Source organism: Corythoichthys intestinalis, chromosome 11 (assembly GCF_030265065.1).
Source record: "Corythoichthys intestinalis isolate RoL2023-P3 chromosome 11, ASM3026506v1, whole genome shotgun sequence".
In the NCBI taxonomy this organism is placed as follows: domain Eukaryota; kingdom Metazoa; phylum Chordata; class Actinopteri; order Syngnathiformes; family Syngnathidae; genus Corythoichthys; species Corythoichthys intestinalis.
The window spans coordinates 31,005,479-31,018,422 of NC_080405.1; the positions used below are offsets into that span (position 1 = coordinate 31,005,479).

The following is a 12,944-nucleotide window of genomic DNA, read 5'->3' on the forward strand; positions in this document are numbered from 1 at the left end:
ATTCCCCCAATGCTTTTTGATGTTTGTTAAGGGATTAGCATTTGGACTGGAAGGGGCTGGCAGCAATCATTCGTTCGCAAATGGTTAAGACGTCTATCATCGTCAATGGCAACCGAAGAGTTAATGTGCTTATCAGGATATATTTTATGTTGCTCATGTCACATGATTTGAGTCTTACATTGAATTCAATGGATGTATTTTACCTGTGAAGGCTGAGTCAATGGTAGCGAATGAGTTAAAAAGCACAATGAAGTAAGTTGTGCGTATTTATCGTTGTTATTTCCTGTCATTGTAATCAAAAGTGACCTGATTGTAAAACCAGGTCAAATATGGACATTGTTTCAACTTTGTCATGGTTTTCATTCATCCATATGAACTTTTCTGCCCCCTAGTGGACAGAAAATGTGATACTTGTTTGTGTTGGTAATCACTTTTTTCCCCATGAAATTAACCATAAAAAATGTTTCAATGTGATCACATTTATTGCAAAACTGTCCACTCATATTTTTTTAAGCATTCACAAAATTTCATTCCAAAAAGCTTATTCAGTAAAAAAAAATAATAAAAGGCATTTCCTTTATGAAAATGTATATCATTGTAAAATAAGTTTTTAAAAATAACATGACAGGTTATCACGTTTTATAGAAGCATATTTCAGAATCAGTCAGGATGTCTTTATGCAGTAAAAAGGAGCGCTAATGAATGCGTTCATTCTGAGTGTAGGGACAGCGCCACCTTGAGGCAGCCCAGCTCTTCAGCGCCGTCCCCCAAGATCCCCTGAACACGATAATCACCGTTACTGAGCCAAGACGGAACGTCCATGAAGGGAAGGAAGAAGTCAGACTGCGGCAGTGCGTATGAGCCCTTGAAAAAACAAACATTTGTAGTTAATACTGCGTAAGTCAATAAGTATTACTTTTGCGATAGAAATTTTGATGACCTGTTTTCATCAGACTACATGATTTTGGAAATCATTTTTTAGATTTTTTTGGTTTTATTGAGGAAAAAACAAACAAAAAAAGTGCTCTTTTTGATTTAAAAAAAAAAATGTTCAGCTTTATATTTTTTGTGTTTAAAAAAATAAAAATGAAAATAAAAAGATTCCAGCTATTAAGACGCTCAAAAGAAGAGGATTTGGACAAATGTTTGTTCTATAATGTTTCTAATCGATTAATCGATCATCACAATAGTTGATTAGTTTGATAATCAAGTAGTTTCTGATTAGTCGATTTTTCATGACAGCTCGAATACAAAGTTGTCATTCAATTTAACTCGCTAATTGTTCTAGTCTTTCCACACTTTGTGCTCGACAGAACGTGATTGACCAGAAAATGGTTTGAGATATTTTACATTCCGCCAAGCAACAAGTGACACAAGCCACCAGAATTATTCATTGGCCCATTTTCTAACTTGTTTCAAACCTTAATCACTATCATTTTTTCATTTATTTTGTTTTGCCTGCATTTTTTTTCATTGTGTTGAATTCTGCCAAGCAACAAGTGAGGATACTAAAATTTTTCCTTTTTTGTGTGTGTGTGTGTGTGGGTGTGGAGTGCAGGACCACTTACGCTCTTAAAGGGACAGCGACAGGGCAGACCGTACGTGTGTAGCGGCTCCGGGCAGTCCTGTCCGGGTGGGATCAGCTGCGTCAAAATGTCGCAGACGTTGGGATAGTGACAACTTCCCAGATCGTCTAAACACGGGATCTTCACCCAAAAGCCCGCCACTTCCTTCTCCAGAGTGACGTTGACCTGAAACCAAATAGATGTTTCATGTTTGGTATCGCTTTAACTCATTGATTGCCATTAACGGTGCTACACGTCAAATCTATTTTGACTGTTGGGCCTGGCAAAGAGCATATGATCGCTGCAAGCCCACCAGTCAGTGGCTGTGAAATGTGGTCACTAAATGCCAGCGATCCCAGTTTTAATGTTTCACTGGCAGTGAATTAGTTAAATGACCACTAATCGATTATAAAAAGAATAGATTTTGATAGTTAACCTCAATATTGTTCAAATCCTTTTGTGAAGCCTCTTAAGAGTAAATATTCCTTTTAATTTCATTTTACTTGTTCTAATCAATAAAACAAAAAAACATTTTAAATTTCTTTATATGAAATATTTTTTTTAATTTTAAAACAAAAAAGTAAACTAATATTTCTGTCTTTATTATTTTAATTCCTCTAATTTTTGTATTTAAAAAAATAAATAGACATAAAGGGGGGTATTCAATAGGGTTGGGAATTTCTGGCATGAAGCCGATTCGATATGTACCTAGATACACAGGTTACGATTCGATTAAAAAACGATACATTTTTATGGCCGAGCGATTCGATACGATTCGATACAGTTTAAGAACAATACGGTTCAATACAGAGTGAAAACGATACGATAGTAATCATTTGTTGTGTGTGTTCATACAGTATTTTAAACTTATAAAAAAAAGACCACATTTCTAATAGCAAAATTAGACAACAAAATGTCATACCAATGTTATGTTTTATTTTTTTATGAAAAAAAAAAATTAAGGCTTACTATATGGCCGTCATTTTGTTGGATAGGATTGATAATAAAACTCCAGTGACAGACAACAATAAAGTGCAGTAATTCAATTACTGTATTTCCTGGTGTTTTGAATGCATAATTGGGGAAATAAAAATATGGCATTTTAGACAGACAGGTCAATAATCATTACTTTAACCTTATACACAGCAAAGTCTTTCACTTATGCCTGTGTTTCCACATTTTGTACTCCTCATCACTGTCCATATCTTTTTTCAAGGGCAGATTTTTTTCTTGAGGAAGATCAACTAATCCACATGTTCATGGTTAAGTAGACTGCGTTTCGCAGAAAAAAAAAATCTCCAGAGGGTCGTGCTGCCCTTTCCGCCATTGTAGTGGGTTATTTTTCAGGGTTAAAAACTCACGATCTCTGTACCGCTCCACACTTGCTCTGTCCCATGCGAACAGATCTGGCTGCCATCCTCACTTCAAAGTCCGACTTTGTTTTCCTGGGTGCGTTGAAAATCAATCGCTGCACGTCGCTGGCGTCGGTGCTCAAACTGTCCATTGTTTTAGCATGTTGCTTCGTTGCCACTACTAGTTTCGTTTTGGGCTGTGAAGAAAACGCTACGGAGTGTGCGTTACAGTGGTTTTGTTAGCTCTCGCGTTGTTATGACACGCACGTGACGATCAGGTAATGACGGCGACTAGTAGCGGTTCTTCTGAGGCAACCACGACCGTGAGTTGTGCTTGTCCATATTATATCATGCTTGTGGTCTCAATCTAAGTGCGCTGTGTGGTGAATGACACAAGCGCAGCATGTGAAGTAAAAGCTAAATTATTATCCCATTAAGCAATGCATTGAACGAGGCATTAGAAGCCGATTCTTGTGCTCGCGATAGCCGAATTCTATCTCTACTATCGGTTCATTGAATATTTAATGGCTAATTACTGTCGAATGGTAACTTTACTATCGTTACAGCTGTATCTCTCACCTGTAAAACCGGATATCCGCTCGTATCGGTTTATCGTTCTCAAGCTTAGTATTCAAACAGTAAACATTCTCATTTTATTTTTTTTTGTTTTTTTTTTTAAAAGAAATTTCACATTAAAGGAAAAACACTAAATGTTCCTTGACTTTTGTAGTCTTCAGTATCAGCAGAGTGATGGTTAAAACCGGAGTACAGTAATATAACTCAACTATTGTATCATATATAACATTAACATTGGCCACTATATCAACTTATGGACAAAAATAAACAGTGATCAATCAACACTGAAAGTAATCAATTGTGGTAGCAAAACTGACATTTAGAGGGGCGCGGAGCTCCACGGATGTAGAGCCCGAGGCAGACGCCGTCAGATCTCCGGGAATGCTGATGGGGTCCGGGGACACGCTGAGGGTCTCCAGCACTGCCGCCGCTTCCGGTTTACCACAGTTCTTCCACGCAAAGCCAGAAACCTGCACAGGCAATGTCAAAATACACTTTAAAAAAAGAAAGAATAACATATGTTAGTTATAGATGCTGTAAACATACTAAATGTATTCAACCCTCTAACGACAGATGTGTACCCGGATACACATTTCTGCATGCGTACTTTGAACTACCTCAACTTTTAAACGGTTTGTCCTATCGAAAAAATTTCAACGGATCCTGGTGTCATTGCTGTGATCTCGCTCTCCTACCACCAGGTAACCAGCGAATCAGCTCCTTTATTCTCTGATGTGCTGGCAGTGGCACATTTACACATGCGACCCGTGATACACACACGGGACGAGAGGTCAAGGGAGCGGTAAAAAAACAGCGAAGAACGATAGGTTTTATGATTTTTTTGCCAGCATGACGGTCATTCTGGACAATAAAACCTCTACTGAGGTTGAGAGAAGAGTTGGGGATCACTGGCGCAACGGGAGGAGTAACTTTTGATAAAGAAAGGTATCGATTGTTTCTCTGTAGTTGACCCTCTCTCTGTACGTTTCTCAAAGCTCATTTTTACTTTGTTCTCGGTACTTTATGTATAAAACATGCTCGTATTGTGTGTTAACTTGCATTACAATATACAGTGTGTAAATGCGCAAATGTGCGCACTGCAATCTAGTGTTTATTAGACCCGCACAATATATTGTTTGAACATAGCCATTGAAATGTGTGCATGCGCAATAGTCCCATCGCACGACGTACGACGTTTTTTTTTGTTTTTTTTTAACTTGGTTTTTCTTCATCAAAGTACCGTATTTTTCGGACTATAAGTCGCAGTTTTTTTTTTTCATAGTCTGGCTGGGGGTGTGACTTAAGAGCGACTTATGTGTGAAATTATTAACACATTATGATATCATTTCACATGTTATTTTGGTGTTTTGGAGTGACACTGATGGTTTGGTAAACTTGTTAGCATGTTCTTTATGCTATAGTTATCTGAATTACAATAGCTATGGCCACGTTCGCGTTCTGCCTTTGGCAATATGTGTTCAATTGTATTATTGGCTTTTTTATATTGAAATGCATGCTTTTAGTTTGTGGCGCTTTCACGCCCACGTGGGGGCGCACTCGCACTTGTTTACGTGAAGAAGAGCGCTCACACGCTAGAAGAAGACCGACAGCTACGTAGCTCTGAGTGAGTGGGTGAGTTAGCGAGAGAGAAACACGGCTGCGAACCTACGTTCATTGTTTATGCTTGTAAAATACCTCTATAGAGACAACGACTCTGTATATCATCTTTTGTGTTGTTGTGTTTTCCCCCCGCGATCGGACACTTAGAGCCAGTTGTGTGGTTGTTTGAACGATGCGCTAATGCTAGCGAACGCATGCTAACCGTTTGTGTCATGTCATTGCTGTAAAAGCACCTAATTATCATTTATTTACGTTGATGCGAACCTGTTTGGTATCGAGGACGAAATTGATTCAGCAAATTATACGGACGTCCAGCATCGTCATTTGGGAGTTTAGCCCGCTGAATAGCCAGGACCGAGCCGTAGCGTCCTGGTGAGGACAGTATATTCGTATTTCGTTGTTCATGCACCGTAGACTATACACTTATTCAGCATGTTGTTCTGTATTGTATTTTTATATATTACATTTCCTTTCTAGATGACATGTCTGTTCTGTGTGTTGGATTTTATCAAGTAAATTTCCCCCAAAAATGCCACTTATACTCCGGTGCGACTTGTATATGTTTTTTTTCTCTTCGTTGGGCATTTTATTGCTGGTGCGACTTGTACTTCGAAAAATACGGTAGCAATTGTGCAGAGACATGGCTTCCTGGATCCTTTTTATATACATCAATTTTCATCATTCACAGATAAACCTCCTTAGCCTGGATTAAACAGTATTAGATGAATACTTGGAATGTCTCGATTGCATATTTTTGCACCAGAGTCTGAGTCACCTGATTTTGACAATATGCAGCGTCCCGATCCAATACCGAAAAAGTTTTTTTTTTTTTTTTTTGCTTTGATGCACACACTGATCAGCGTGGTCATAGATTGAAATCGCTGCAGGGCGCCAACGATAAAAACTCTGTCAAAGGAGCACTGCTTGGATGTGTGAGACATGCAATGTGGGCCTGCGTCTCCAGCCGTAGAGGAACTGTTCCTGGCAGTTCCACCAAGGCCTCTGAGGAACCTCAAACCAAAAAAATGTATATAGTTTTCATTTTATGGCCTGTTTTGCACATTTAGAGGAAAAGTATAATGAAGTTTATATATTCACTATTTTGCACTATTCATTCATTAAGCCTGTCGCAATATGCAATAATTCCATTTATCGCACGATAAATAAAAATCAAGGCGGTAATTTTTCCGCTGCGATTTATCGCGGTCGCGCGTGCGGCAGATGTGCTGTTAAAAGTTCGGATTCCTCGTTACCAACTGGGCAAAATGCATCTTCGTTCCAGGTCCGGCAAAAACTAGCGCCGGAGCAAATCGTTCCGATTATATCCTATTGTTCAACGTATACCGGCCGCGTCAGTGCTCCGGAGTGACTGTGGACCATCTACGGCACGCTGTTGTTGTTGACGTGTGGGCGCTCCCGTCAGGAGGGACATTTCACGCGGGGCGGCTATTTTTCGGCACAACGCCGGATATTTACAACGAAGTCCGCCAAAACATTGTTACCGACTTGGCTGCTACGAACAACCTCGCTTTGACAACAAACCACTGAATGAAATTAAGAGCGCTGTGCTTCAAACTCGTCCTTTTTATAAAAGTCGATTGTCATATGCTGGTGTTGTGTAGTAATGAGCAGACGTGACTTCAGCGGCGCTTGCTAACTTTTTTAATGCGCCCACACACGAGATATCATGAAATGGCAAACTAGATGTGCTACGTCCCATGCCATTGGCTACGTGAGCCCAGAGTGATTATGGGACACGCAGTCCATATACAACATTGATTAATTCTAAACTGTCATGACTGAATGGAAGTTAAGCAGGCTAAATCAATCCATACCAGTGACTATTTCAGTGATTATTTCAGATCAGTAAGAAGTAAGCACATAAATATTATGCACTAAAATGCATGTTTATATGATGGCAATTTAATTTTTGCTCGTTAGCAAAAAAAAAAAAAAAAAAAATTTTTTTTTTTTTTTTTTTTTTACAGAGCATTAAATGTATTGAATCGGATCGAAAATCAGGTCCCCCGTATCAAAAATCGTACCGAACCGTGACTTAACTGTATCGTTGCGTCTAGGGCTGCAGCTATCGATTATTTAAGTAGTCGATTAATCGATGAACTATTTAATTCAGATAATTGAGTAATCGGATAAGGAACATGAACATTTTTTAAAATATCTTAGCTGAGCCTCAAACGCTATTAAAAAAAAAAAAAAAAAGAAAAAGGATCTATGTACAACAAAAAAATTACAAAGCAAAAGTCCGCTAGCTTAGATGCTATAAATCTCTAACGCTTTTTTTTTTTTTTACAATGCTCTTAACAAATGGTTCAGACACATATTCCCCCAAAAAACTGCTAAATATACCAGTAAACTAAATTACGAATGCATTAAAAAAAAATTTGCTCAAACAAAAACTTGGCTTATGTTGGTCTTAACGTGGAGCAGCTGGATTTAGCCATGTGAAATGAGGCAGACTAGAGGGCAGTGTATCCACCCAAGTCAATCAAACTAAATCCAAACACTTTAAAAATAAACCATTACAACGCCACTTTAATTAAACGAATACTCGAAGCAGCAAAATTTAATTCAAATCTTTTTTTCTAATCGAATACTCGAGTTAATCGATTAATCGTTGCAGCACTAGTTGCATCCCTATGGAACACCACTGCAGAAGCTATGACGGGAAAAGTTTTCATTTGCCTAAATGCTTAAGTTATTAAGTGCAATTTTTTTTTTTTTTTTTAAACACATTTTATTTATTCTGCGTTTCTGTGCGGTATCAATATATTTTTTTTTACTTAAGAGGCATGGTCTATTGTTTTTAGTTGTGATTTCTTCAAAAGTATTTTTGAATTTAAGAGTAAATATCGCGTTTAAATGGGTGTACTTGATCTATTAATATATACTGTATTCTCACTGTGGTATTGTAAATTGTTTTTAAAAATTGGGGGGGGGGGGCGCAATAATATCACATATCGCAAGAATTTATGAGAATAATTATCGCACACTAAAATTTGTTATCGCGACAGGCCTACTATTCATCTCCTGTATATAACCTGCAAAAACGCCTATGACCATACCTTCTGTTTTGGTTGAATCATCAAATATAAAACTATTCAGTCTAGAGCTGTCCCGACTAGTCGACATAGTCGACGTCATCGATGACGTAAATCCGTCGACGAGCACAACATCCCGTCGACGGTTAATGAAGGGTTAAAAAAATATATGCGTGGAAAGTTAGAATGTCGGATGCTCTGTTTGCAAGCGGGGAAAGCGGCACAAAGCCAAAAAAAAAGCGCACCAGAGTGTCCAAAACATTGCCTTATTTCAAAGAAACAAAGGAGAGTACACTCTTCTGTCCTGTCTCTTCAATGCCAAGCTTGGCTGCACGTCGGCCGTGAATAAAAACCTCAAGAGCCTTCACGCAGTTTGTAATTTTTTTTTTTTTCATTTTTTGTACACCAGAGGGTGCTGTCGCTTTACTAAATAATAATGTTTCATTGACAATGGGCCTATAAGTGCTATTACTATTGTTCTAAATGCTAATTGAAAGGTTTATTTCATGTTATGGTTTATTTTATGGTATAGAAAATTATATAAGGTTAAAAGGTCATAAATATATACAGTATATACAGTGATTGCACTCAAGGGAGAGATTGTCAATGATAAGGTAATAAATTAAGGTAAATGCAATTCATATAGGCAATTCATTGATATATAAATAAGGTTTAAAAGGAAAAAGGTGAAAAGTTTTTGTTAATTTCTAATTATGTTGCTTTATTTGTGTGCACCGTAGCTCTTACAGTGTGTTTACATCCAAGGATGGAATAAAAGTTGTAAACCATCAGTTTAAGAGACCATCTTTTCAATCGGGAGGCTACACTAGTTAATTCTATCAGCATTTGAACTCATTGTTTATTTGTGATTTATTATTGTTATTTACGTGTTTCTTTGTACTTTAATAAATAATTTGAGTGTTCCAATATGTTTTTTGTGAATTGATAAGCGTCAATAAAAATTTCATTACTAGATTAGTAAAAAAAAAAAAAAAAAAAAAATTTAATTATTAGATTAGTCGACTAATCGTAAAAATAGTCGGCTGACTAATCGGGAGAAAATTAGTCGTTTGGGACAGCCCGAATTCTGTCTCATTTTTTTCTGTTTGATGTTGATCCTGACAAGCTGAATAAATATTATCATGCTTCAAAACATTTCGTCAAGCATGTTTGGTTGTCACCGTGACATTTTTGACAATTTTGTCTTTTAGGTCCAAAATGTTGAGTATAACTGGTCAGTGAAGAAAACAACAGTTTGGACATGAAGGTTGTTATCGTGTGTAAAAAGGGACCCAACCTGGCCATTGTGAACATTTTTAATCTTTGAAATATAATAGGCAAGCAAATTCGGTCAAAATAGGCTGAGATGTTAAAGGGTCAATTGTTATATATATATTTTTAATCAACTTCTTGCACATTTCTTTTCGTGTCATTCCTGAGTCCTCCTTACCTTGACTTTATTGATTCTTTTCCAGCCGTCCTGACTTTGACCCAACACTACAACTCCGAGCATGCTCAGCGCCAACGTCGTGATGGCTTTCATGTTTGCTTGGTTTCGGCGAAAAATAAAATTAAAGAAATAGAATCAAAGGCGGTTAAAAAAAAAAGACACCGGTCCGCTCTCGAATGGTCAACTTCCACTTCTGTTTACTTCCGTGTCCGATGTCATCATATAGCTATAAGTCATATGACCACTCACGTGATGTGGTTGAAGGCTTTCGCAAGCATTCTTACTGTTAAATTTTTATAAAGCAGAATCATGCCAAAACTAAGAAGAAAAAAGTGGTTCGCAGTTGTAAAATGAAACATATCATTAAAAAAAAAAAAAGAAAAGTGGTTTGCAAATACAAAACGTACCTATCAATCAAATAAAAGTAGCTGCCATTGCAGTCTTACGGATCTGATGGCAACCCCGAAGGTGGCGGTAACGAACCATGATTCAAGGGATAAACCCAACAAGAAGAAGAAGGAGAGAAGAACCAGAAATGGATAAAAGATATGTGATGAATCTTATTTTAATATTGGCAAAATTTCACATTTATTGTTTTAAATATACTAATCAAAGACCAAATTTTCAAGTTTTTGGGATGTTTTCTTTATATTTGGCCGATTTAAGTTCCTGTTTAAACCCCAAGGTTATAAGGACCGAGAGACTTTGCAAACAGTACAGCTTGTGTTAAAATTAACCCCCATTTTTTAATTTATTGTTTTGTTGTTGTTGATGTATATATGTTTATCGTATGTGAATTGTTCAATCTATGTTTGTATTTGTTTTTGTGTAAATAAAGTTTGTTAAAAAAAAGGAGAGTTTTTTTTTTTTTTTTTTTTTTTTTTTTTTTTTTTTTTTTTTTATCTTTAACGCTCGGGTAATGACAGCTCCGAGAAATCTCATAGTCGACTCCATTCCAAGGGCGTAGGTTTGGTAGGGACGATATAACATTTTTGTTATAACATTGTTATAACATATATAACATACAACTTTGTGTTAGGCTCGGGACATTATAAGACCAAACAGATGGGGTGAAGGGGGTCAGGGCTACCTTTCTCACGAATATGAATCTAATTAATGGATAGGCTAAATGATCATTGCAAAAATAAATCTGTATTGACTTTCACACTGCAAATTTATAACGTCTTAATCTGATCACTTTTTTTAAATCTAGTTGAATAATTTCCTCCGTTTTCTTTTGAGTGTTAATGACTAGTTAACAGATTAATGGGTCAGACTCAGATTATTCCATTTACTTTAAGTAAACATTACCATTTGTTCTTATTAAACCCATACATCTAAAAGTTGGTCATTTTTCACCTAAATCAAGAAAAAAATGCTTCAAATAATGTTTAGAACAATATTTATTCTTGAATTAAGAACATTTCAGATTTTTTTTTTTTTTTTTTTTTGGCTTAAAATAAGTGTTTAGATTCTTTTCAGATAGTTATTTTTCTTATTTAAAAAAAAAATCTAAGTGAGTAAAATGTACTTGAAGCACTAGCAGATAATTTCACTTATTTCTCATAAATTTACACTGAAAACAAGGGAATCCAGCTAGTTTTAAGTAGGTATGTTTTTGGAATGCATATGTATTGGTTCAGGTGATACATCGTTCGATTCAAATCTTTGTTTTAAAAAACTACTAATTAAACATTTTGGAATCTTCCAGAATAAATGTCTGGATTTTATTAGCAAATTTAAATTACAATATTTGAACATAAAATATATGAAAACTTACACAAGAAATTCAAACCATGTTAGTAATTTCTTAACTATCCAGGAATGCAAAAAAAAAAAAGCTTTTTTCTTAAGACCATGCAAAATTGTCTGTCTAAATAAATTGAATATTAAAAAAAAAAAAAAAATCTTAGGGAATATCAAAACAAAAATGGAGCTTTCCTTCAGATGAAACACTACTGCTTTTTGGGGGGTGTCAAGTCATCAGCCAATCAAACGTGTGTTTGAGGAAAACACAAACTGGGACTGGCACATTCAGCAAGCGAAAGGGGGTCAATGTAAGTCTTAACATAAAGAAAATAATTCACTTAATAATGGTAGGGTCAATTCTATCCTTACAACATATGGGAAGACAATCTAAATTACTTGTATAACTGAAGTCATTATGTAATGCAAATAAGGTTGCTTAAAAGTTGGTTGGGACAATTTGAACACCCTGAAAAGTTGGTAGTGTTTTGTCCCTACCGTCCCTATGCAAGTCTACGCCCTTGATACAATACTATCTACATACTGAGACAAGCTTCTAGACCATCCTGGACAATGCCTGGTCATTCTATAAATGCATATATTGCAGAAAATACCTCATCTTGTCATCTTCCTGTAACCACTGCTTGAAAACAAGCAGTTACTTGAAAACAGTGATAAGTATGCTTAGCTAAACCGCATCTTTACTATTCTTAAAAACAGACTAACCCTTCGAACTAAATAATGATTCATGGCTTAGTTTGGGTCCTTAAAAAGTCTTAAATTTAAAATCAGGATAATCAAGGTCTTAAATGTAATGGGAAGATTGCAGTAGGTATTGAATTTCAAGAAGATGTGTTTAATGCCAGTGTTGCTACCAAAATCCTCCATTAGAATAGAGTTCACTCACCTGCTGCCATTTTGACTGGATTGGATGTCGAGTGGCTTCAATGACACTGAAACCAGAGCATTCACGGCCAGTGTTTTCTGGGTATTTACAGGTCGCTTCCTGTTCATTTTGAGTCACTTCCTATTCATTTGGGGACATTCTTGAGTCTCTTCCTTTTCAGTAACCCAAAATCAATAGGAGGTGACCTGTGTGTTTCCCGAAAATCAACAGAAGATGATCCATAAATGCCTCAACAGGGAAAGGAATTGACTGTAAATCAACCGGAAATTATGTCAAATGCCCCAAAATTAACTCGTTGCCTGGCATTAATTCGCTACCATCCCTCCCACTTCAAACGGAATGGATGTCTACTAGTGATAAACTCATTCCAATTCACAGTGGAAGGATTAAAAGAGCTTGTTTTTCTGTTTATTATTGTTATTTGTAGAATGATTTCCTGACCCATAATGTATATCGATAATTGTTGTTCCGCCATATCGTGACATCATTGTTATCGGGAGCCTAGTATTGCAAATCGTATCGTGATGTATCAAGAGGTTCCCACCCCTAGTGCAAAAGTCTGCAAATATACTTTTTCGTTAGAGACAAATGGCGGTTAAAGCCGCCGTGCCGAGTCACACATGAGAGGAGAAGAACACCAGAAATGAAATTAGTTCTTTTTTTCATCAG

General features: G+C 36.6%; 1 protein-coding gene across 1 annotated transcript; it reads right to left on the reverse strand.

The window, feature by feature from the left end:
- Positions 1 to 443: 443 nt before the first annotated feature.
- gm2a (ganglioside GM2 activator) lies at positions 444 to 9,851 on the reverse strand. Its single transcript, XM_057849389.1, has 4 exons — positions 9,623 to 9,851; positions 3,811 to 3,963; positions 1,569 to 1,751; positions 444 to 864 (listed from the first exon to the last, which is right to left on the reverse strand). The coding sequence occupies exons 1-4, from the start codon at positions 9,713 to 9,715 to the stop codon at positions 709 to 711; spliced, it is 585 nt and encodes a 194-aa protein (XP_057705372.1). The 5' UTR covers positions 9,716 to 9,851; the 3' UTR covers positions 444 to 708.
- Between the last annotated feature and the right edge of the window lie 3,093 nt (positions 9,852 to 12,944).